Source organism: Micropterus dolomieu, linkage group LG05 (genome assembly GCF_021292245.1).
Source record: "Micropterus dolomieu isolate WLL.071019.BEF.003 ecotype Adirondacks linkage group LG05, ASM2129224v1, whole genome shotgun sequence".
Lineage (NCBI taxonomy): Eukaryota > Metazoa > Chordata > Actinopteri > Centrarchiformes > Centrarchidae > Micropterus > Micropterus dolomieu.
In genome coordinates this window covers 18,999,180-19,024,096 of record NC_060154.1, presented here as the reverse complement: position 1 = coordinate 19,024,096, position 24,917 = coordinate 18,999,180, and the positions used below count along the sequence as shown (strand labels likewise).

Here is a 24,917-nt window from a genome sequence, read left to right as displayed (position 1 = left end):
CAAAGCAGAGAGTTCTGCCTATGGTTTTACAAAATTTATTCACTCTCTATCAGAGGAAGATGGCCATAGAAGGCAATATTATTTTCATTATTTTATAACTCTTTTCACACATACTACACAAAAACAGATGTGTTTGTCTATTTACGGAGTTAAACTGTGGAACACCTTGGAATATGAACAAAGGAATTTTATAGATATATATCTATCTATCTCTATCTCGATAGATAGATAGATAGATAGATAGATAGATATTTATTGTTGGTCTGAAAAAAGCAAGCCAAACAAAATGTTGTAAAACGGCATGAACTAAATAAATAAATACACACACACAAAATATATTAAACAATTTGGCATGTGGGTGCTTATTGGTTTACGGCAACATGCACACACAAAAACAACACTACAGCAGCTTCATACAGCCTTTATTTTTAATTAGGGTGGACTTCCTTTAAAGGGAATGTAGATAATTTATGTTCTCCCCTTTAAACATTTACATTGTACAGCTTGATCATCGAATATGGAGAAATAAAAAGACAGGACCTTCAAAAATCAGAGTCATACAAGAGTACATTTCAATGTCACAAGCCAAACTTGGTAAAATAATTCACTACAACCGAACCTATAGAGAATTAAGACAGCGGGTAGCCTCTCAGTACACTGCTTCACGTGACCTGTTCTACTGAAGGTATTATTCGGAGCCCCATGCCCTCAGTGTCATGACACCAAACAGAACCCCCCTTCCTTACCCTGTGTTTAATAATTTAAAACATTCAACGTTATCACTTTTGTTGTTTTTTTAAATTGTCTGAACTTAGAAGAGGAAAAAAAAAAACAAACAAAACAAAAACACGATACCTTCAAAAAATAAAGAATGGTCAAGTAAACCTCATTAAAAAAAGATAAAGGAGAAAAAAGGGCAAAATGGAATGGCAAGTTATTGTTTGTGTAAGCACGTCAATAGAAGAGAAAATAAAGGGAAATAAAAAAAAGAGTACGTTCCTATCATGCAATATACAAATTTCAATCAAATATTATGCACAGGAAAAATGATCAGAATCAGGACAATGTATGATTAGGGGAGTCGTTTTCAGTTTCACTTGATACCTGTCATTTTTAGGAACAGGGAATACATACATACTTATTTTCTATTGACATTCCTGAAATACAGCAGATCACGTCTGTATTCAGACTTTACTACTGGACAGAAGATCACATGGAATGGCTGACCTGATCTTCAGGTCACAGACATCATTATCATAGTTATCTACAGAGATGTGAACAGGGCCCTACCAGGTAAATATGATGAGACGCTACCAAGTCAGTTTTTTTTTGTTTGTTTGTTTTTTTTTAAATCTTGCTACTACTAGGTGATATCGTGCTGAACCGGATAGTGAAGTGACTTCAGACATGAATGTTACAAAGTAAAACATCAAGTACCTCGGAGGTCTAAGAGGAGGCCGTTCATGTTCATCATAACATAGCAACGCACAAAAAAGTGGCAAGGCAGTTTTTGAAAGGAGCAGGATTGGGATTTATCTGGGTACACGCTAGCTGGGCATCAGCCAGCCCGGGTGCAGCTACCTGTGATGCAGACGTCAAAGTGGAACAGGCGTAAAACGTTTCACATGAAGACAGACAAAACTGCTTTCTGTTGTTGATAGAATGGATACTTCCTAACAGTGGAGGTCATGTCGCCTAATACTGAGTGAAAGGGGAACCTAAAACTACTTAAATAGTCTCTGGTTTCAGAGAGAACTACTTCAGCAACCTGATATGCAGACCACCTGGTTTTAAAAATAAAAGACAGGTTGATAGTGTAACTTTGTCATCCCTTAGCCAGTCAGTTTTATTTCTTTCAGAGAAAAAAGGCAGGACAAGGATGTAACATGGGCAGCTCTCTTTATCCCAGATTCTGTCACTAACTTGACCATGTGGGGATGCCAACGAGGGCCCCTCAGCACCATAGCGGTTTCATAGAAATAAAAGTATCCTATGTATTACAATAATATAACATCTTCTATAGAACTAAACCATCAGTGAGTTGAAGAGGAGGCTGATAAAAGGTGGTGCTGGCCTTACACTGTACAATTCTTCTCTGATGCCATTCATTTATTCTGTTTTCATACTCTCCTGTCTTCACTTTCTTCTTTGATTTCCAAAAGAAATTATATGTTGGAAGTTCTTATGGGGTGGGGCAAACTGTAGTGTGGTGGTGCTCTACAAGATGCGCTGGAGTAGCTCAGACTGCACGGCTAAGGCACAGAGCAAAACCACTGACCTACTAGACAAAATCACCCACAAGGATTCTGTTGAACTAACACTAGCAGAGCTAGTACCCTGCTCTGAGCCTTACCAGAAGGCAAGTAGGGCAACGGCTCTGAAAGAAGTTTAAAACCCATGCCATATATGTTGCTTTGGTTACATCTCTGCACTACTCTCACTGCAGTTGCTCAGTGTCTGGCCTTCTCCACGCCGCCCCAGGTCAGTGGTGGGTGAGCATGTTAAAAGTCCGCCGTTTTTCCAGCTAGGACCAGTCTGAAAAAGACTGAATCACATGTATTTTCCAGGCCTACACAGACGAGCAGCACGCACACCCATGTTTAGTGAGCAGAAAGAAGGGGGAGACAAAGGCGCAGACGGGCTTCACACAAGAAAATGAGACAAAAACAAAACAAAGAGAAAAAAAAAACCCAAAACAGTAAAAACACAATTCAACCATCAACAGCAAAAGTCCAGTTGTCAACATTACATTACATGACAGATTGAACTGCCGACGGAGTGTAGGGCGGAGAGGTACACAGGAAAGAGCGGAGGATGCAGGGCATCCAGAAACAGGAGCTCAGTACAGAGTCAGGGAGGAACAGGGTGGCTGAGTAGAGAAGACGGCGCATGTACACAGTGAGTCTGTAAAACAACTTAAAGTGTCGGGGTGTGACCACAGAGCTCAGAGGAACAACATAGGATGAGACACTGAAGAAGGTACGGGGAAAGAAATCTTGCGAATCTGAGGACTAATAAATAGGGCGACACTGGAAGTGCCAGCCGCAGTGTTTCGTAACATGATTGTGTTGTGTTTCAGCGAGGGGAGGGGGTGGCATGGAGGGGTCGGGGGCACCCTGGGGCTGTAGGACACAATCAGCACTGAGAGAAGGTCTGCTTGATCTCATCCAGCACATTCCCAAGCAGCGTCGGCTCGTCACATTTAGCGTCAATGGAAACTGTCTGAGCAGACTGGGAGGGAGACGAGGGGGGGGGGGGGGAAATCAAGGTCACAATCTGAAAGTCCACTTTTCAACAATTATAATTAATAATAATTGGTTAAGAAAATTTCAATCCCAGAGGATAAGGGAGGGCTTTCATTGGTTCACTTACAGTTTTGACCAGCAGACAGACATGGTGGCCCTGGATAGACCTGCTGTACATGGAGGCACAGGAGTCGATCCTCTCCACAACTAATAAGACAAAAGTGTCAATTATTCTTAGCCTTTCTTGTAAACTACATGGTTTACCATCACCATGACCACATGCTGCAAGTTAAAGTCACCCTCCCAGAAACATACTTAATGGGTCATAAATTCCTGACACACGCTTATTGTACCAGAGAAATGGTGGTGGAAGCAGATCCTGGCCAGTAGGTGGTGGAAGGGCATGACGACTCCTTCCAGTTTGACAGAGCTGCACTTAAGGTCACCTGATTCCAGCAGCTTTGCAAACGCATCGCTGGCCAATCAAAACAAAAGAGAGTCAGCTTTCTATTTCTGCTCAGCAAAAACATTAAGAGCTAAGAAGGCTCAGAAATGAATCGGCAAGTGTTTATTGAATTTACTGCAGATATTCAAGGTCCCCAAATGATAAATTGTAAGGTTTTTGGTGACCCACTTACTTTTCCTTCAGTGCTACCATGAATTTCCAATTTTACACAGAGAAATATAGAAAACTAATGGGGTGGATTGACATGAAATCTATTGAACCTATTCCTGCTTTCCATAGGATGACCCATTATAGGCACATTGCCATACAACGTTTTCAGCATTTACAGTCCCAAGGGGAAACCCTTGGATTTTAATGATTGTCCCGATGAGCCCCTGAAGACTATAAAACTTGTCCGTATTTATTTTGTGTCTCAGGTAGAAATGTAATACACCAACCTGTAGCAAGGAGTAGTGATTAGGTAGGAGGTGCAGGTAAAGTGCAGTTTGAAGTCCAGTTTCTCATGAGTGGAGGAGTCCTCATTCTGTGGGAACACAACAACAAAGGCAGATATTCAACAAAGTAACATGGCACTTGATTGATTCTCCTCTGGTAAAGGGTTAGTTACTCAAATGAAACCTGGAACTGGTAATGATTCCTTGTCACGCTGAAGTACACAGCTTCTATACCACTACACCGCTCTGCTGCCCCCCAAAATGTCTTTATCGCATAATTGGAATCAATAAAATTTGAACAATTACATGAACAGATCTAACAGTTACCAACACATTATGGAAGCTATAACTGGTTTCAAATGTGTTACCAAAACAACCAAAAAGAAACAGTGAATCGTGTTTATTTTCGTGTGTGTGCATTTTCCTACTGACTTTTACTATGAAGGTGAGGGTTCCCTTCAGTTTCTGTGGCATTACGATGCTCTGCACAGTGAAGACAAATCGCGCCTCATTGGACACCCCTGAAGCGCAAAAGAAAAGATCACGGTGAGGTTTTAAATAGATCTGAAATGTCAGTGTAGCTAATATAAAAAGCTTCCTGCTGAAGTACACTTCCAATTTTAAAATGAGTGATAACCTAATACAAAAAAAATGGGTTGCATGTGTGTGTAATGTTGAGTAAAACTACTCTTCTCTTATAAACCTATAAGCATTTTGCAGATAATCACTGACCAGGTGGGAGTTGGAAGGGGACGGTCAGGCCATCATGTGGACCAGACCCCTCTGGCCTCTGCAGCTTGGAGTTGAGAGAGTCCAGGACATTGAACTCCATGGATTTGAGGAAGCTGTCACACTTGTTTTCAAATATAACCGACACCACCACCTGACTGCCATCCTGCAGGTTTCCCTGGATGTCATAAACCTTAGCAAGAAGGAAAATTTATTTATTATTATTATTAAATACATGTATTTGCTCCGGGAATGACTAAACTCGAGCCATCTAAAACTCCCGTTGTATTTAAAAAAAAAAAAAAACAGAGCGCTGATGAATTTAGAGAAGACATACTCTAAACACAGCAAACCTGATTCATAAACCCAATACGAAAGCACACATCACCGTTTCCAAGAAACCGTCTGAGCACAAGGAGAAAATCACAAGGACAGAATCATTCTCAGAAACTGATGCATCACTGACGTAGTCTGGCTCAGAGGCCAATTTGTGAAGAGCAACGAGAACAGAGAGAAACACATCTACAAGAGAGTTTTAATAATATTCTGTCACTGACAGAACTAACCAGTACCTGATCAGCATCCTCCATCATCTTTAAAGAGAGGGAGAGAAAAGGAGAGAACTGCATACATTGCTTTTTTTTACTGCTACTGTCTTAGATAATGTTTGCATCAATATCAAAAGTATAAACTTTAGCAATAGCATCATTTCCACATTTGCCTCTGCAGAAGAATGGTGTAAAGGTTAGAATTTGCTTAATATTAAGGGAAAATTCAGGTTTTTCCACAACCTACTACTGGTTCTAATAATTTTTAAATGCAGATATGGGTATGCAGTGACACAGCTGCACGACAACAGAGAGACAACAAGAGTTGATAAAGACAAACATCACACGTGGTCATTCAGATGATCAAATACATTTGTCCCTTTCAGCAACCAGATAAAAGTGTGTGTTTTAATCTAGCAAGCAAACACATGTCCAGTGCAAACCTTATCACGCTTCTATATTATGAAGTCAATGACAGAATGTTATCATGATTAGATCAAGTAGTATTAATGGCGGGAACAGCCCTGTCGGAGAAGCATACAGCTTTGGAATTAAATGTTATTATGACCAAAATGAGGCCAAACGGTGGACAAAACTACTAACAATTATGAGAGACTAGTCATTAAAGTAGCAGCATCTCAATCGCCATCACTCACCATCTTGATGTAAGAGTTTTCAGCCAGCAGGCAGTAATTGGACATGGGCTGAAAGGGGAGAAGAGCTCAGGTCAGACCAGGCATTCTCTGTCACTCAGTATGCTAACTAGGCAACAGGAGCTGGTTCTACCTAGCTGATGCACAACAAGCAAGGCAGAGAGTGTGTGTGTGTGTGTGTGTGTGTGTGTGTGTGTGTGTGTGTGTGTGTGTGTGTGTGTGTGTGTGTGTGTGTGTGTGTGTGTGTGTGTGTGTTTTAAAAACACAACGTCAACCAAAACACTGACCGGCAGAGGCTCTTCCTCCTCGACAGTGCCATTCTGCACAGACTCCTCTCCACCTCCGTCACTGTGGTGATGATGGTGATGGTGCTTCTTCTTCTTTTTCTTCTCCTTCTCTTCCTTCTCCTTTTTCTGCTTTTTCTTCTTGTGTTTAGATGACATCTTATCATTGAGGACCAACAAGGAAGATGGAGACATTGTTTTTTTTTTTTTTTTTTTTAAGAGGTTCAAAATGAAGTGTTAAAGAAGCATTGTTACTATAAATATTCATTTAACAACTGGCAGGTCTCTTGTGCATCATTTACAAAAACTTGTGAGAATAAGAGCTGCCACTGTGCTGCATCCTGTGAGGTCATAGTGAACTAGAATCTCTAGCACTGCAGACAACTTTCTACTTTGCAATCATCGGTAGTGACTCACAGTCTCCTTCTCAGCGTCTTTGGGCTCATCGGGCTCGGAGTCTGGCGCTGTGCCAGAGGCCGCCTCAGGCACGGGGGCTTCTTCTGCTACTGTTGCTGCTTCCTGCTCACACACACACACACACACACACACACAAAACACATGAAAGTATTAGCAGTGAGCAACTATAGCATATAACACATACAGTAGTGTTTGCCACTTCTGCGTTGATAGGGGTAAGTGAAGTTAGTGAGCTCACTCAGTCATTCAAAAAAAAATAAAAAATTCATTCATGATCAGCTGCAACCTGCTGAGCTCTGTGACACCACAAACATAAACCTGATTTGCTAAACCAAGAGCATCACACTCAAGACTACTAACCAGCCACATGACCTAAACCACAAATGAGCCCGCCTGTGAAACCAGCAAGTATGTTATGTCTGTAGATATCTGTACATGTGCACTGGCTGTGTTTTGGGACCGCTGGATTGACTAAATCTTTTAGCAGCAGCTACAGCCTGATTTACAGGATCCTAGTGGCAGCCTACATACATGCTACTGTAAGCTCCCTAAAAGTCAAATTCTCATCTGTAATGCTAGTGTGACTAAACAACACAAAAACAAGCCTTCCACATGGACATGTTGTCGCATGTCTTTAAAAAGGTCATGTTTCGAGGTCAGGTGCTTTTACTTTGGGGCTTACAGCTCAAATGATTAACAGAATTCCTAAGACACAAAAGTTTAAATTCCTGACAGAGCTAGTTTTACTGAACACAAATACCTACAGATGAGAAGGTATGTAATGCGCAAAACACAGTTTGTGTTGAATGTCAAAAGTGATCGTGTATGGTTAAAGGAATAGTGTGACATTTTGGGATATACAATTTTTCACTATTGTTGAGAGGTAGATGAGAAGATCAATACCACGCTCATATCTGTCCATTCATATGTGTATCATTTAGTGTATCCTTGAGGTCTACCAAACACATTGAATGCATCTCCTCCTTATAAAACATCTGCAAAGCAGGTTTTCCCCCCCCCCACATTTGAAATCCTGAATTGTTTTCTCTGTGTTCACTAGCTAGTGTTCTTCTTCACTGCCTTTGTTGGCGCATTCCTAAATTTTCCCCGCACATTAGCTTGAAATCTGTGGCAAGAGTGGGTATCGTCCGTGTCGTCCGTGCATGCCTGCATGTTTGGAAAAAACAAAACGGGGACGCATTTATAAAAACGTTGCTCTAGAGCACTAGTAGTGGCCAAAAAACCCTCAAGGCACCTTTAAATGTACATTACTTTTTTGTGGGGATTTTTGTAAAAGATGTTTTCTTTTTCTCTGTGTACAGTTGTGACACAAACAAAAAATGAGCATGACCTCGCATGTGATCATGAAGGAAGCATTCAGGGGACACATGTGGTGACACGGCGGCGACAGGAACAAAAAAAAAAAGAAAAAAAAAAAAAGGAAAAGGTACCTACTCCAGGCCACATTGCAGGGAACCTCTGCTCACTTGTCAGCACCACCAACACAACAACAACAACATCTACTTTGACCTCAAGACCGACACAACACCCAGCGAGCACAACAAAAGCTGAGGAAGAGAACTGGCATCGTGAGACAAATCCACACATACTGTGCACACAGACACACATTTACACATGCTGGAAAACAGAGGAAGGCTGGAGAATGACAGAGGGAAGTTATGTGACCTGTGAAAGAGAGGGAGTCTTGTCAAAAAGGTGAAGAGTGGAAAATGTAAACAAAAACCCAACAAATCAAGAGGCAAAAACCAAAGTATGAGGTAGATCAATAAAACGAGAGTTGTGAAAAAGAAACGTATAAACTGGAGAGATGAGGGGAGGAGGGGGAGAGAGAGAGGAGAGAGAGAGAGACAGACGACTCAACCTGGGTGTTAGAGGGCACTGGAGCGTTTGAGAGCCAGAAATCCAGATCCGAAACCTAGAAGAAGGGGGAGGGGAGGGAGAGGAGTGCGAGGAGGTGAGAGGGGTGAGGGCCAAACAGGTTCTGTATCTTTCTACTATTCATGAAAATGGATACAGAGATAACACTGTTCTATTTCATGAATAAACCAAGTATTTGGCAAGAGACACTGCATAGTCAGCTACAAGGTAACTGATACTTGATCCCTGAAGCTGATTGAAAGACACGCTGGGAAGAAGCAATGGGAGCACTGAGTCAATGAAAATGATCAAAACATATTTATTTGCTTGTAACCTTTTAGCACAAATTGTAGACAACGCATAAGGATATTCTTGAGCCAATTTACATCAGATTTCTGGATCAAATCGGTTGCTAGGTAGGAATCAGTCTCGCTCCACCCATTTTTAAGGACATACCTCTGCACTGGTGGAGGTGGGCAGTGCAGCGACCTCATTGGTTTCTTCTGACTGGACCGCAGGCTCTTCCACCTGACCGCCAAGAAGATCCTCCCCCTTTTCTTCATGTTTGTGTTTCTTCTTCTTCTTTTCCTCTTTGCTCTTCTGCGGAAAAACAAGAAGATAAATTCAGCTCTGTGTCACAATAAGGTTGAGAACCACAACCACCGACTCATCACACCATAATGATTGATAGCTCCTTGTTGCCCCCCAGTTAAAACTGCTCCTTAAATCGGATTTACTGGTTTTAAGAAGCAGTTTCATCACAGAATGAGGTGAGTGTGTGCAAAATCCTGGTAATAAAAAAGTACATTTCATCTTCACCTTCCTATCCCTTTCTTTATCCTTCTTCTTCTCTCTCTTTTCTTTGCTGCTCTTCTTTTTGGGCTCCAGGGTGGCACTCTCTGCGTCTCCATCTTCTGCTGGGCTTTTTGGAGCCTCTGCTGCACGGTGTGACCTGACCGGTAGCTTCTCGCTGTCAGCAAGTGGCCTGGACAAAACAAAAAAAAAAAATGCATTTTGACTGTTTTTAGATGAGCACTTATGGAGGTTAATATGGCCCATCTGGAGTTAGGGCCATCATCTGAAAAATGTTTATTACTTTTATTTTTCAGTAACGGCCAACACGGGTTGTAGGGTGCAGCAGTCCACCGTATTCAGGCACATATTCTGCACTTTGCAGCAGCCAGGTCTCATTCAAAGCACTGAGGTGGGAACAGTGGGAATTCCCTGACAGCTAGAAACTATACCAAAAAATACCTCCATGTCAAACTCATGAGAGCTGTCAAGTTTATTTCCCCAAGCCTGACCCTTTAAAGCAGTAATGACATGCACTGCAGCCCCCTGCTGGTTATTCTGCGTGAAGACACACTGATATGCGGTAATCATGCTTGTACATTTTTATCTTTATCTGCATTTATTGTTTTATATGTACTTTTCTATAAATAACTAGTCTTTGGTTTAGATGGTTTAAACCTTTCTAATGTAGGAAGTTCAAAATGTGTTTTTTTTTCTAAAAGTCCTGCACACACACTGTACTCATGAACTATAGAAAACAAAACAAAACAGGAACGTTTTTAATTAGTTCTTTGTGTGTTTGCTTGTCTATATAAATATCACTAATGTTTTATACATGGAGCTGTTTCTAGGATTGTTCTGTGTTTGAACCTTGACAACAAAAGAGAAACCAGGAAAAAAAAAGCTATACAAATATAAATGTCCGTACTACAGACAGTAACCTCCAGATTACAATAACTCCTGCACAAGCTCTACTCATCTTCATTTCTTGTCGAAAACACGAGTTAAACTTAAACTAAAATCATTTTAAGTGATCTAAATCATAACACTGGTCTAAGGGCATGTGTGATTCACATTTCTACCAAGGGCAGGCAAGGAGTATCCCCAAAAACAGCTAGGAGGCATGGCAAGTCTACCAAACTCAAATGAGGGGGATCTGGGAAATGTAAGCAAAACAATTATAGTACCTAGCCCATGGGATAAGTTTCCTAAAAGCTTATGGATGCTGATAATCTTTTCCAAAGTGCCAAAATGCTTTCAGTAGCCTATTCCAGGAGGATAGGTGGTGATAGATCACATCCTGAGAACATCAGCAGTGGCCACTTAGAAATGATCCTATTGCTACATACTCAACTCTTCTTTCAGGAGAGGTCATCTTCTTTTAAGGAATCATAGACCAGTTTGTTAAGAAACAGAGTGATATGCTGCTGATATTGTCATGGTTATAGAAGTTTAAAAAAAACAAGCAGATAAGCAGGTAAGAGAATGGATATTGTACTAGGCTAAAATGAACAATAGATATTAAAAGTAGAGGGAAAAGAAGAGGTAGTAGCAGGTACTGCAAACTCCAAATGAGGAAAGTAAGGGCAGCTATGTTAGTAAGAGGAGCAAGACAGCTATTTAGAGAGCGAGCGAGCGAGCGACAATCCATATACAATCAGAGCCCAGGTCGTGTGGCTGAGGTGCTACTCACCTGCGCCTAGCCGTTTCCACCAAGCTGCCCACACAAAGAGGCAGTAATGGGTGTGTGTAGGCATAGAAAAGAGGAAGCAGAAAGCAGAACGCCATGAGGAGTGAGAGGAGGGAAAGAGCCGAGTCACATCAGCAGCGAAACTATGGCCTGGGATGTCAGGATAAATGCTAAGAAAATATCCACAATGTCAGTGTTGCTCAGCTCTAAATTTGGACTGAAAACCAAAATTTCAATGATTGGTTGATTGGTACAGTCAGATATGTGAAAGACAAGTTTCAGCAACTTTATTATCATGTCCTTAAATTAGATTTAGGGGGATATTGGCAGAAATATTGCCCTTTATATCTACAGAGTCCACCATGTTGCACCAGTGTTTCTACAGTAGCCCTGAACGGACAAACCAAACACAGGCTCTAGAGAGGCAGACAATGGCAATGCAGAAGAGGGTTATTAGTTGGTTGCAATATGCAACCTCACCACTAGATCCTACACACTGGTCCTTTAAATTTCCATGAGTGTCCATGAGCACATGTAGAATTCGGATGTACACAGTGTGGACTCACTTGTCCAGGTCGATGTCCAGGGCTTTATGTGGGTCATTGGGGTCTTTGTCATCATCGTCACTGGGTAAGGCATTCTGAAGTAATGAGAAGGTGAAATCGATAAAACAGAGCTAACAACTTTCTAACTAAATCTATATCCACAACACACGAAATGTGAAGAGCTCTGTTGAGATATTGACTGCCAGTCTCAGCCGTCTCAGAGCTGTACCTCTGGCATCTCCTCGGTAACAATGTCGACCATGTGCGCAGGCGTGATGTCCTCCTCACTCTCTGGGCCCGAGTCATGTTTCTTCCCTCGTCCGCTGCGCTTTTCTTTCCTCTTCTTCTTCTCCTTCTTCTTCTTGTCCGCTCTCTCCTTCTGCCGTCGCTCCTCCTCCAGTTTCACGTACTGGTCAGACATAGGCAGACCTGTGGGACAGAAGAAAGGAATATGTATTGTCGTATTTTAATAATAAAAGACACACAGATAAGGAGAAGCAAAACAGTCTAATTTTGAACATGAACTGTACAGCATCTTAATTACATTATAGCATGACTTCTAGCATAAAGTAAGCCATTTTGATTTCAGTATGATTGAAAAATTTCGAGTGTGAAATTAGAGTTTTGTGGTAGTGTTAAAACAGTGTGTCCCACCTGGGACTTTGAGAGGCACACTGAGGTCAATCTGCACGACTGGGATGTGCTCGACTCCAGGGGCTTCCTGGTAAACCTACAGAGACAAAACATTCATTTACAACATTTGCACATAACACGCGCCGTTTGTTGTAGTTGTACTATAATAATTACTTATAGAACTAAGGTTGTAAACAGACTAAAATTAACAAGACACATGTACTAAAATGCAGCATCGTGATGACTGGGTATACACACCTTCTGAGAGGACGGGGAAGCCTTGATGTAGAACGGGTTGTTGGCTTGCTCCTGCTTTCTGGCTTCTCTCCTCTAGGAGCGGAGAAAAAACAGTTGTATCAATTAATCAATGAAGGCACATCACATGGGAAGCCAGCTTTACAGTGCAGCTCAGAGAAAGTCAATACTGTTCTGAAGATAAGGACTGCATGATTATGTCTAGACTGAAAACACCTTTATGTGCAATTGTTGCATTGCAAATGAATGTCTGGAAAATTTCCAGTTACAAGTGGTGGAAATGTTTTCATGTGGGTAAAAAAAACCCTGCATAAACAGAACCTGCAACATACAACTGCACACTTTTATTTGTATGTTATAAACAAAACAGTTAAAAAGCACTCATCGACCGGCTCACCCTTGCCAGCTCCTTCTCGTCCACCTCTGTGTGACGAGGGCGGGAGTGTTTGGGCTCCTCCTTGGCAAAAATAGCTTTGGGCTGCTCATCCTCAGACTCGCTCTCAGATGGAGGCTCGTTGATCCAGGCATCCAAGTCCAGACTGGGCAAACAAACGCAGTTACGCCTCGCTGGTCAAGACTCAGAGACTTACATGTACGCACTGAAGTTTAAGCTAATCCTGCTGGTGGATCATAATGGTGTGAACAAGTGCAATGTGTTTTACTCAAAAAGATTAGTTGTCAAACTATGTAACAATATATTTGTGTGTGTGCGCGCTCCTTGTGGGCTAACTCACCCTTCAGGAACAGGCACTTTCTTCTGTGCCTTGGGGGCTACAGGGTTGAGTTCTCCAGCAAATAGAGCGCTGACTTCCTCCGCTATTTCTACGTCCTTCTGTTGCAGTTTCTGGATATACTTGACCAGCTGCAGAATGCAAGACGCCTGAGGACATGACAGAAGGTGACGCAGACATGGAGTTTAGCAGAGGTATTTATCAGATTTGTACGTAGTGGGTAACCTTGTGAGGTATATAATGCCAAATGGTAAAGGACAAAGCATCAATATTACGGTTTTCGACCTATATGCAAATCAATCTTACCCTCTCCTGCACCTCCAGGTTGGCGCTCTGGACAAACAGTGGCAGCCTGTCTATCATCAACTGGCAGGTTTCCTGTGATGCTGTGCTGTCCGTGTTCCCCTCCTGGCTTTTAAGCACGGTGGCAAACAGCTTGGCTGCGTTCTGCACATACACTGCCTGGATGTGGCCGGGTAGGGTGGCCACCTTAGGCCGCAGCATTGCCTCCAGCGTCTGCATCGGGTTCTCCAGGTGTCTAAGAAGTAGGGGTGAATTTAGAGAAAGTGCTGACTGAAAACTACATTGAATTACAATACTGGTGCAATGTAGCACCATAATATGTAATATTTCATGAAAAGAAGTTTCAGGTATTCCTGATTTGATACTGTTGCTACGTCACTGTCTATGTTATGTAGAAAGATTCCAAACTAACCATCAAATCAATCAAAGAGGTTTGAATACGCCTCCACCAAATGAAATAACCCACACATCTGAAAATACCGTGATATTCCATACATTTTTATCACCAATGGGGACCATATTACTCATTTAAAGGTTCAGTGTGTAAGTTTTAATGGCGTCTAGTGGTGAGGGTTGTGAATTGCAACGTGCTCCTCGGATGGTCCTATTTAGTCGTTCTTCCGACTTCAGTGTGTGTGCATGTGCTCTAAAGTCGGAATGTGGAATCAACATGGACGCTACTACAACGATGTGTTGGATTAGCATTATCAGAGCATATAAACAACACGAAGACATCTAGTTCACTCAACATGGACAGCAAATTAACAGTTATAACCATATTACAAATTACTTGTTTGCCAAATAAGTATACAGAACTTTGATTTGTGCAAAATCAAAGTTCTGTATACTTCTTTATGTCCCATATACACTTTATTCCTCTTTTTGCTTAAAGATTTAAGGAAAAAAAAAAAAAAAAAAGATTCTGATTATTCCGACACCACATAAATGCATCACTCACCTCCTGCTTTCAAGCACGCAGGGGAAGCTACAGTAGCCGACATGCTCTGTTGGCTTTGTGCTAAATAACGCGTGTGGGCCTCCATTTGTCCGAATTTCTCTTATTTTCTTACTTCTAATACGCCAGACTGCTTCGAGTATTACTAACGTTACTTGTTATTCTTCTTCTTCGTACGTATTCAACGTAGTGACAAAACGCGCTCTGAAGAGACGTTTTTCCATTTGGGCTACTGTAGAAACATGACAGCGCAACATGGTGACGTCCATGTAAGAGGACCAGCGGTGTATGGAGATAGAAATTCCCCCTAAATATTACACACTGAAACTTTAACATTTGAAAAAGTAAGTTGTTTGACAGGTAAAAAGATAATACAAGTGTCACTGAGTCCAATTCAGAGAGAAATATTAGCATCGCTGTGTGTGTGAAGAAAACAAAAGATTGTGTCAACAGTCAATCACGTCAAGCTGCCAGGGTTGGACTAGCTTGTACTTGGATGATAAAAGAGTAAGGAAGGAGGTGGGGAGCACAGTATCTGAACCAAGCTGTCAGTTATTTCCCTATGGATTCATTGTTAAAGGCAGCTGGGGTCATAAGATATCTGTCATGACATTTTTATGCAGGGTTGCTTCAAGTTTACCTTCCCTATTTGCTACCTTTTTTACAAGTCTACTTTTACTTCTGTCAGCTCATATCAGTGTTTGAAAGTGTGCATCCCACTGAGAAAATAATAAAAAAGTAAATGAACGCACTCAGAGAATTCACCACAGATCCAGGCTGCCGCGTACAACACTTCACAGATGCCCTTTCGCTGCACGTTGCCTGTCATAAGGTGGGCGTTGTCCAGCAGAGTGGCCATCTGGGCAACAGCAAATACCCGGATGGCTTTGACCCGAATAGCCACATCCAGCATCTGAGAGGCGATGAGGTGGCCATGCCGTGTGCCCTCTAATCGGGTCAGCTCCACCAGGATACTGATGTACCTGTCATGCAGATATGAAATGGTGCAGTTATAAATCATGTCACAGAGTGGAAAATAACATTAATATATTATATGGAGTGGAGTACAAGGTGAGGATCAGGCGAGACTGACCATTCAAAGTTGGTGATGTACTGGTAGTTGCTCTGGCTGCAGATGTCGATGATCTTGGTGAGCAGTTCATCTCTGTATGTGGTTCCTTCTGCTTTGTCCACATGCAGCATCAGCTTCTTCACGATCTCCATCAAGTTCTTTTTGGATACCTGGTTAGAGCAGATGCCAGTTCAACAACCATGACATTTAAAATGCATGACCCTAACTTTTAAAAGATCATTTGTTTTCCTGAGGCAGAAAGAGACAGAGTCCTCAAAATAGCTTTGAAATTTAGAGATCAGCATTGACGATGTAATATCTTGCACAACATAGAATCGTCCATATTGCAAAAAATAAAAACAAACAAACACACACACCCCCCCACTGGCACTGAGTTTCTATACCATCTATCAGCAACTATGGCATTCCCTTTTGCTTTGCCTTTGCTTCATACCATGCCATAGAGCAGGTCCAGAGCTCTCAGGCGGATGGACTCATCCTTATCATCCAGACACTGGAGGATGAGGTCCTTATGAGACTGCACTGACTTGGGGTGGGTCTTCAGGATCTTTGACATAGCAAGCAGGCCCAGGTACTTCACTACAAAAAAAAAAAAAAAACATTTACACACACGGCCTTAGCGTATTTCAAAAACAGACATACATGCAGCCTTACCTCTCTGCACCCCATCAATAAAAGCATATTTACTTCTATGATGGATCTCCTGACGTTATTCTCTGCATTAACAAGTTTGTCATTATAATATTTTCTTATTCAACACCCTATCCTACATAAACCTGACTACCTTTTCTTGATTGTGACTGCACAACAAATACAATATCTGTTTGTTTTTTGTTTTTTTTTGGAGATCCAAAGTTCCAGATTTCTAGAGGACAGATAACTTTGAAACTGGACTACAAACATTTCAGTCTATACTTCACGTTTCTACATCTAGTCACTCTATAAAAAGGACAATATGAACAAATTATTAATGTGATATCTTTCATGGAATAATCTATAAAAGAAAAAATCATATGGAAAAGACACGAACTACATACAGGAAAGGAAAGGAACACAAAACAAACAGAACAATGGAAAGGACACACAAACACATACACACGGGACAACACGCACAGTAGTTTTTGTTTTGCTTTAACCGACGTATCACTGGCAGCTCTTCCTACTGACCAAGAAGATTTTTAAAGATTGAGAAATCTGCTGAATCACTGCCTTCAGTAGATCGTCTAATCTGGCAGAGACAAATGCCTCTCAGGTTCGCGGATCAATAAGTGTGTGCGCGTGTGGTAATGACCTTGGGGTGAGGTAAGGCCAGTCACTGCAGTGAATACCATTGTAGGCACATGGCCTCAGAGCAGCCGCAGGAGACACAGCCTCTGAATCGGCCTCTGCTATGGGAAAGTGACAGCAGCGGTTCACTGAAATGCTGCTTTCTCTCAGTGAGAAAGGCGTAACCGAGTGAGGAAATGTGAGACGCACATAGTAAAAGATCGTTTACTACACTACTTCCTTCAATTGAGCCTTTTTCCGGAGGGGGGTTCTGTTCATTGAAAACATAATGAAGATAATCATTACAGCCTTGTGTTTGTAACTTTACCTTACCAATTTGATCAGCAAAGTATCTTCACAATCCTAGAACCGAAAACTTCAGCTACTTTGCTGATCGATGTTTTGGAAACAAACAAAACCTTAAACTACAGGTTCACAGTTTGGGGTATTAACACCAGAGGTCTCTAGTCTACTACAAAACACACAACTATCTATGTATGGGTGTCCAGATAACTCGAATGGCTGGATGCAGTATGCTCAGCTCCACCTGGGAGTGTGCAATGGACTGTATTTATAGAGCCAAGCCCTGTGTTTGAAAATAGGAAACTGGAAACTTTGTCCCCTTTCAGACTGTAGCAACAAACCAGGGAAAACCTGCTGTAAGTTGTTCAAACTCTGTGTCATACACAGGCTTTGTATATGGGCATGGGGTAGATGTGACTTAAGTGAAATAGTATTCTAAGCAGGCCACCTAATTGCGAGTGGGAATGTAATGATGTTCGAGTTATCAGGAGTCATGGGGATCTACGTTTTTGTCGCCTAAAAGGGTGTACTGTTCCATAGTCAGAAACACGCAGACAATGAGAAAATGACACACTGCAGGCATTGACAGAGGGCTCACAGTTCTGGTCCGAGTCTTCTATAAGGATTCGCAGTTTCTGCACACAGAGCTGAAAGAGAAAGAAAGAAAGAAAGAAAGAAAGAAAGAAAGAGCAAGAGAAAAGGGGGGAGAAAGGGAGAACCATTAACATCCCTGTAAACCTTTCCACACCAGTTTCAGTCTTATCATACAGGCACACTTCAAAGAACAGAAATGAGACCAAAGTGTGGGAGATGGGGCTTATAATCAACGGTGATTTTTTCATGCACTACTGAAAAAAAAAAACCCAACTGCTTTATGAGTCTTGCTGGCCTGTCTGATTGCTGCTGTGTCTCTGATGAAAGCATGCATTGTGGTTCAACTGGAGTGGAAAAGGTTATGATCAACATCTAACCACATGAAAGTGCAGATGGTGGAGTGGACCTCAGAGGCTTACCTGGATGCTAGCACTGTGGTTAGGCATCCCAGAGGACAAGGAAATCAACACTGCAATGTGGGACAGAGAAGCAATTAGATCTGACTGCGAACTCAATGCAGATACGTAGATAACACGCAAATTCACATAAGAGATTCTGGCAGTGTTAACTACTATAATCAAACAAATATTTAGCTGAATGAGACCACTCCATGGCACAGATAATACCAGTACTGACCTGCAATCACAGTGTTGACACATTCATACAGCAGAGACATGGCAGAGGTACTGTGAGAGAGGAGGACGGGGTAAGAAACACAGTACAGATTATTATTGATATACTCGTCAGATCAAACTGCTTTTACAATCTGTGAAAAAAAGTTTTTAAATTGAGGGATTTTTTCCACACCTGTGGATTAGGTTTGTCAGAGGTTCAATCAGCTTCTTCCCCAACCGTGGCTCCAGAGGTGTGAGCGCACCAAACTGTAAAATAACAAAGAGCGCCATGACACACAGTGGAATCCTATCTTTTCCCATCCCATCTTTCATTGGGATAATGTGCTCCAATTTACTTTTATTATATTTGACTTTCACCAGAAGAACGGATGTGAAATTTTTGCTTTAAGAAAGAGGTGGTTCTGGTCACACAAATACAAATTGCTATGCAATGCAACCTATCATGTGAATTCGTAGCATTTTGGTCAACTAGTATCAATTCCTCTTTTATGACAGATTTATCACTGCATGGTATTGCGAGTGGCTTTGTGGTGCACAGTATATAGCATGTTGCTGTAGGTAGAGCAATATAAAACTACATGTAACATTTCTACATCAATGCAGAAACCCTGGTCTGTTTCCCGATGACTTACTAGCTTGATGATCTTAATGAGAACCCAGTTATTGGTAGAAGAGGTCATGAGTTTGAAGAAAAGCGGGGCCAGAGACAGGTAGTTCTTGGGATTTCTCCGAGCCAGCTCACAGATAACATTTACTGCTGCAGACTGGACACCTAAAGAGGAGAAAATATGTTAGACAGGAACAAAGGTGATCCAAAAATAAAAAAGTAAGTCAGCATAAACGGACAAAACATAATTTATTAAACATAGCTAAACTTTAAAATACTGTGACGTGTTTATTGGATTAGGGTGAATTAAGTATAGACATACAGTAAATAAGTGTGCCACCACTGGCACAGTCCTGCTTACATGTCATGAAGCCAGATAAATGTCCTGTGAGGTGCTTTGGTGACTGTGACTAGTTAGATATTCCCAGACAGCCCTGGCAGTATCACAAATGAGCCTTCCTTAATCTCATATTCTTAGCTGCTGAATAATTCATAAGGTTCAGGTGAAAGAGAACGCCTGTCCCCAGGAGTACCAGCAGAGTTTAGCAACCACGAATGAGAAAAAGCACATTTTGTCCAAACCAAGAGCCACAGCTAAGATTCCCAGAAAACAAACAAACAATTTTCTCTTCTTCTGTGATCTTTAATTGTGGGCCACAAGCTTCCTGCATAACTTTCCTGATACCTGGGTCTGGGTCCTCCAGTTTCTCTTTGAGCCTAGGGAAAGCAGGGCGCAGGGACTCTGGGTATTTCAGAAACACCTTGTACATGATCAACACCGCTTTCTTCCTGATGTAGGGTTTAGTGTGGGACATCTAGGGTGGGGGAAAAAAGTAAAGACAGTTGTGTTCAAGCTGTATAAAAGGCATAAGACCTCTTCTAAAGAACAAAACTAAAGAGCGCAAGTCCTTATTGGTTAACCTCTTGACATATTCTTCATGACTCACCAGTGTCATGATGTCATTAGCCAGGTCCCGAGCCAGGTCAGGGGTCACAAAACAAGAAAGGCCAGTGAGGGCAACACCTGTGTCATACTGGTTGGGGCTGCTGAGATCCTGTGAAAGGAAAAAATGTAAAGAAAATAAATAAATAATACAGCACAAAAGGCTGGCTAAGGGATGGGCAACAGCTGAAATCATGTTCTTAAGAGCGCGCAGAAGAAGAACCACAATGACCTTTCGGATCTGATTGGTTGTCAGCATGATGACGTCGGTGCTTTCGTGAAAGCACTGCGAGGCCGCCAGGTAGCCAATCCTCTGTTAGAAAAAAGAAGGAATGACACACTGTTTAACTGTGTAACTTCATTGACTATATTTCAGTATATTGCTATTATTATAAACATTCATCAACCTGCAGCAGCTCCATGGAGATTTACATGTACAGTACATAGGATCTGCTGTGACTACTCCTTGTGCTATTTTTTGGTTGAGTATCTATGTGGAGAAATTATCCTTAATGCTACAGAACAGGACAGTTTGTGAGACTGTTTGCATTTCAACAATAATTTCCTGGCAAATCTACACTTTGTAACATCATACCCATTAATCCAGAAAGTGACCTGGGTGAACTTCTCATTATATTCCAATCGTACCTTGTAGGTGAACTTTGAGGAGCTCATGACTTCAACGATGTTGAAAGCGGCCCAGCTGACATCGTAGCCCAGCATCTGAAGCTGTTACACAGAAAGGAAAAGAGACACAGAGAGACACAGAGAGACACAGAGAGAGAGATGGATGAATAAGAGGAGGAGAGGGGCTCTAAACTGTCCCTACGTTGCACAAAGAGGCTAAATGATTTGAGCTGAGTGTAAGCACGGACGCCAATTAAATCAAGCCATCTAAACCTAAATGTGGGCCCGGGCTATAAATAGTGATAGAATGCTTTCATTTATCAGACACTGTACACTATTTTCAATAAGTGCCGGCTGCTGAGAATTTGGCTGGGTGTTGACTAATCTCCAGCTTTAAAAACAAAACACGTACATGCAGCCTTGTACCTGTTCATTGTAGAAATGTGGCTTCTAACTGGTCGCTCCTATTTGCCCCTGATGAAGCCTTGAGCCGAAACAATGGGCTTTGATTCAGCACGATGCTGTTTGAATAGAAAAGATAATATACAAAGAACGACGTCTGCGTGCTGTTCCCTTATACAGCCAGGATTTCTCATTGTGTGCACGTCAACACAACAAGCCAGACTCGCAGAGTATGAAACTGTTTGAGCCATACTGAGCTGAGAGCCATAAAATGATGGTGTCCATCTATATATGCATCAGAGCCTATGTATCAAGTAGAAGTGAAAGAAAGTGTTGAGAGATCTTACGTAGGTGAGCTTGCACACAGCATTGGCTTTAACAGCGATGTTGTCCTGCTTGAGCTCCTGTTTGATCTCATCGATGCATGTGGAGATGTACTTGGCCTGAGGGCAGACAAAGGAGAGGACAAACAACAGACAATAGATCAGATTAGGTGGAGTGATATTTGGAGTGGGAATCTGCTACCAAGCACCAGAAAAGAGCTGAAAAAAAGACCCAAAGAAAGTCAAGTCAAGTAAGGCAAACTTTATCCTAGATTTTATAAAGTCACAATAAAGTCTTCATCTCTTAATATGCATAATCTGGGCTTTAAGTCATAAGTCAAACTCAAGTCGCGAGTCATGTGTTGGATTCAAAGCTATGCAAATTATAAAGTCACCAAATTCATGACTTATGATGTCAGAGTATGCTCCTCAGCTATACTACACAGTTTGACTGCTAAAATACAAATTTTAAAGACCTATTCCAAGTTGCAGTTAAAATATGGCATGTGGCTTTGACTTGTAGACCAAGAACATTTCCTTCCCTGACACACATTAAATGCTACCATTTGCTTATGAGATTGGCCTCATGCATGGCCTGATAGCTGGAACACGCTTAAACATGCTACACAAGTTTAAAGTACTCAGGTCTGAGAACAAACCGCTCATGCTTACAGAGCAAAACAAATACCAAACACATGTCATTATATGCAAGGCCAAATGAAATGGGTGACTCAAAAGTAGTTTAACAAATGAGTGTTACCAGGAGCATCATGCCTGAATGAATGAGAGAAAATAAAATAGCTGCTCTTATGACCCCTACTATGATACGCAAGATTTCCTGAACCAGAGTGAGCAGAAGGTCCATTTCATTTCAACAGTGGAGGACAAGTTCAGTTAGACCTTTACAGAGAGGAGTGAAGTCCACCACTGTTGAGAGTAGCAACCTGGCAAGACACACACATACACATATAGCTTTGCAGAGTGTGACTGTTTGTGTGTGTGTGCATGCTGGTCATGTGTGTGAAGTCATGAGACAGCACAACGCTGCTGCTCCTGTGGAGAGCAGGGCTGGAGGGCATTCAACACACAATCACCAGACACACACGGTGGTTCTCCATCATTCTCTTCTTCAATGACCAAAAGAATGAAATGAATGAAAGACAATCTTTCAGCCACCAAAACAGACAGGCTACTGGAAGATGCCAAATTACAAATGTGCCTAAACTTCTTACTGGTAATTGCAAAGAACTGCCTAAAGATATCCTCACACTTTTGTTTAATATCCCTGCTGTTCCAAAGGCGTGGGAAGGAGACTGAATGAATGAACTGTGCAAAGACTCAGCACACATGAGAAAAATAGTGTGTGTGCGAAAACTGTGGGCTGGCCAGGAAAAAGTCAACACACACTCAGAGCGTATTAATATTTCAGCAAACTGTCCACTGTTGACTGGGCAACCACCACCGTATCTAGGCTGGCCAGGTTGGGTTACCTCTTGCAAACAGCTTAGCCCATACATTGAATCAAGAAATCAAGAACTGATGGCCTCGAACAACATAGCTGCTTGATCCCTCCCCAAAAAAACAATAAGACGCCGACTCAGATGCCATAATAATATCCAAGCAAAATGTGTAGATAGCCGGTTATTGTTGTGCTGCCAGCTTGTAAATAATTTTTCTGATTAAATGTAAGAAGGTCAAATCTGCCACCTTGAGAAAGAAGTCAAACCCGAAAGCTGCCCTCAGGTCAGACACTCTACCTCTACATTTCACACCTGACCTACAGCTTGATACAGGTGTGCACAGCACCGCAGCTCCAGCGATCCAGGGATCCTGCATTATAACCACGCCATCTAACTAACTGGCATAGGATGTTTACAGCAGGAACAAGGTTAGACACAGAGCTTACGGGGAGAGCAGGCCGGTGGAAAGGTGGCTACCTTTTTATACACAGTCTATGGTAGCTACCCCAAACAGTGCCCTCTAATGGCCCATCCCACCCTACTTCCACTCAGGTCTGGCGCTGTGATGAGCCTGTCATCACCCACAGAGCTGTGACAGGGATGACATCACCTTCAATCACTGATCGAGTGTTCAAAACGAGCGAACCTGGCTGATTTATATAAAGATGCAATTTAAATATGAACATTCAGAATGGTCTTATCTGCATATTTAAAGCTCGGAGTGAATCAGATGGACAGGGGAGGCCTCTTTCATCACAGCATCATATCAGTCTCCTCAACTCAAACAAGTGACACATATCGCTGGCTCTTGACACTTGTCCCCAAAAGAATCAGTCACGTAAGGCTGATAAAGTTATCAATAGATGCCTACTGGTAGGAATGTTCACATTAGCAGTACCCTCTGGTATGATCTCCATTAAGGTTATGCCGAAGAATAACTAACGTTAATATCCCGTTAAATTGTGACAATATATCAAGCCGCTTCCTCTTACTGGTCAGTTAGCTAGGTTAGCTAGCTGCCAGAGACAACTCTTCATTAACTTAAGTCTCCTGTCTTAGTACAGGACAGGTAACGGTACTACAAAGTTAGCACTAGCATGTTATTTAGCAGGCGTTAAATTGGCATTCAGTCATTCTGCATTAGAAGCTGAAAACGACTGTTTTCAGTAAGTGTTAGCTAGCAGGTGAAATGACCAAGCTGACGGTAACGTTAGCTAACATTAATTTACCCAGCGTTAGCCATTAACGTTAGCTAGCTGGTCAACGATAACGGTAATTATGTCAATATGTGTTGACTTATAAACATAAATGAATGTGAGGCTGAACAGGATCCAGAGGACAGTGGTTTCTCATTCGTCGTTTTACCTCATCTTCCTTGTGATTCCTAATGCCACGTACTAAATCCTGAAGGTTTTTATCGAACATCCGATCGATGCTCCCTTTGACAATCTTCAAAGCCATGTCTGCCTGTGACTTGTACCGCGTCTGTCCTGCGGGGCCAAGCGCCTTCCAGAGGTCTACTGGGTGCCGATCGACCCTCTAGACTGTCTCTCATCCACCCGGGACCGTGTGTGCAGGCGCCGCAGCTGTTTACCAAGCCCGGGTAGATAAAGCCGAGGCCAGGCGGGGCGTCCTATGCTGTACAGAGACGCTGGCAAAGAATCAGTGTAGGAAATGGCTGACAAAATGGCGTCTAAAGTCAGCTGACTTCAGTATTATGCCAGTCTCACATGGGAATCAGGGGAATTAAAGGTCTAGCCCCCTCCCCGTTAAGAATAGTGACCTACTCTATAACACTGCCCATTTTAAAACTTTATTCAATTAAAAAAAGACACAATCTGTCTGAAAGATTGTGCTTTAATTCATTATATTGGTAGACAACTCTTCTGAATCAGCCCCATGACATTTCAGTCATTCACAAGCCAATGGATAAAGAAGTATGCTATTTCGCATACAAGAGGGTTGACCATCAATTTGGTACCAGGACCTACCTACAAATAACCAATTGTATGGTGGTGCAGTTGCTGCTAAACACTTTTTTACACAAGCAAAGCAGTTTAAGTTTACTAAGTTAAAAGTTTTCATGTTTTACACACCAAGAAACGA

The 24,917-nt window shown here is 42.0% G+C and overlaps 1 protein-coding gene and 1 long non-coding RNA gene across 3 annotated transcripts; one reads left to right on the top strand and one right to left on the bottom strand.

Annotated features, from left to right (window-relative positions):
* Window positions 1–405: 405 nt before the first annotated feature.
* On the bottom strand, window positions 406–24,527 carry ap3d1 (adaptor related protein complex 3 subunit delta 1). The gene is made up of 33 exons (XM_046050711.1): window positions 24,177–24,527; window positions 21,376–21,471; window positions 20,648–20,728; window positions 20,232–20,312; window positions 20,004–20,111; window positions 19,742–19,871; window positions 19,082–19,221; window positions 18,622–18,695; window positions 18,451–18,500; window positions 18,234–18,283; window positions 17,819–17,867; window positions 16,085–16,230; window positions 15,652–15,800; window positions 15,311–15,541; window positions 13,607–13,838; window positions 13,304–13,449; window positions 12,967–13,108; window positions 12,573–12,644; window positions 12,336–12,411; window positions 11,911–12,110; window positions 11,703–11,776; window positions 9,474–9,639; window positions 9,111–9,254; window positions 8,659–8,712; window positions 6,777–6,878; window positions 6,363–6,518; window positions 6,079–6,126; window positions 4,878–5,067; window positions 4,578–4,666; window positions 4,149–4,234; window positions 3,599–3,720; window positions 3,373–3,452; window positions 406–3,231 (listed from the first exon to the last, which is right to left on the bottom strand). The coding sequence occupies exons 1-33, from the start codon at window positions 24,270–24,272 to the stop codon at window positions 3,136–3,138; spliced, it is 3,756 nt and encodes a 1,251-aa protein (XP_045906667.1). The 5' UTR covers window positions 24,273–24,527; the 3' UTR covers window positions 406–3,135.
* LOC123971707 lies at window positions 4,540–5,084 on the top strand. Of its 2 annotated transcripts, none has more exons than XR_006825254.1 (2): window positions 4,540–4,691; window positions 4,866–5,084. It is a non-coding gene; the product is annotated as an uncharacterized LOC123971707 (long non-coding RNA). The 2 variants fall into 2 exon arrangements; XR_006825255.1 differs by having other exon boundaries at window positions 4,856–5,084.
* Window positions 24,528–24,917: the final 390 nt, after the last annotated feature.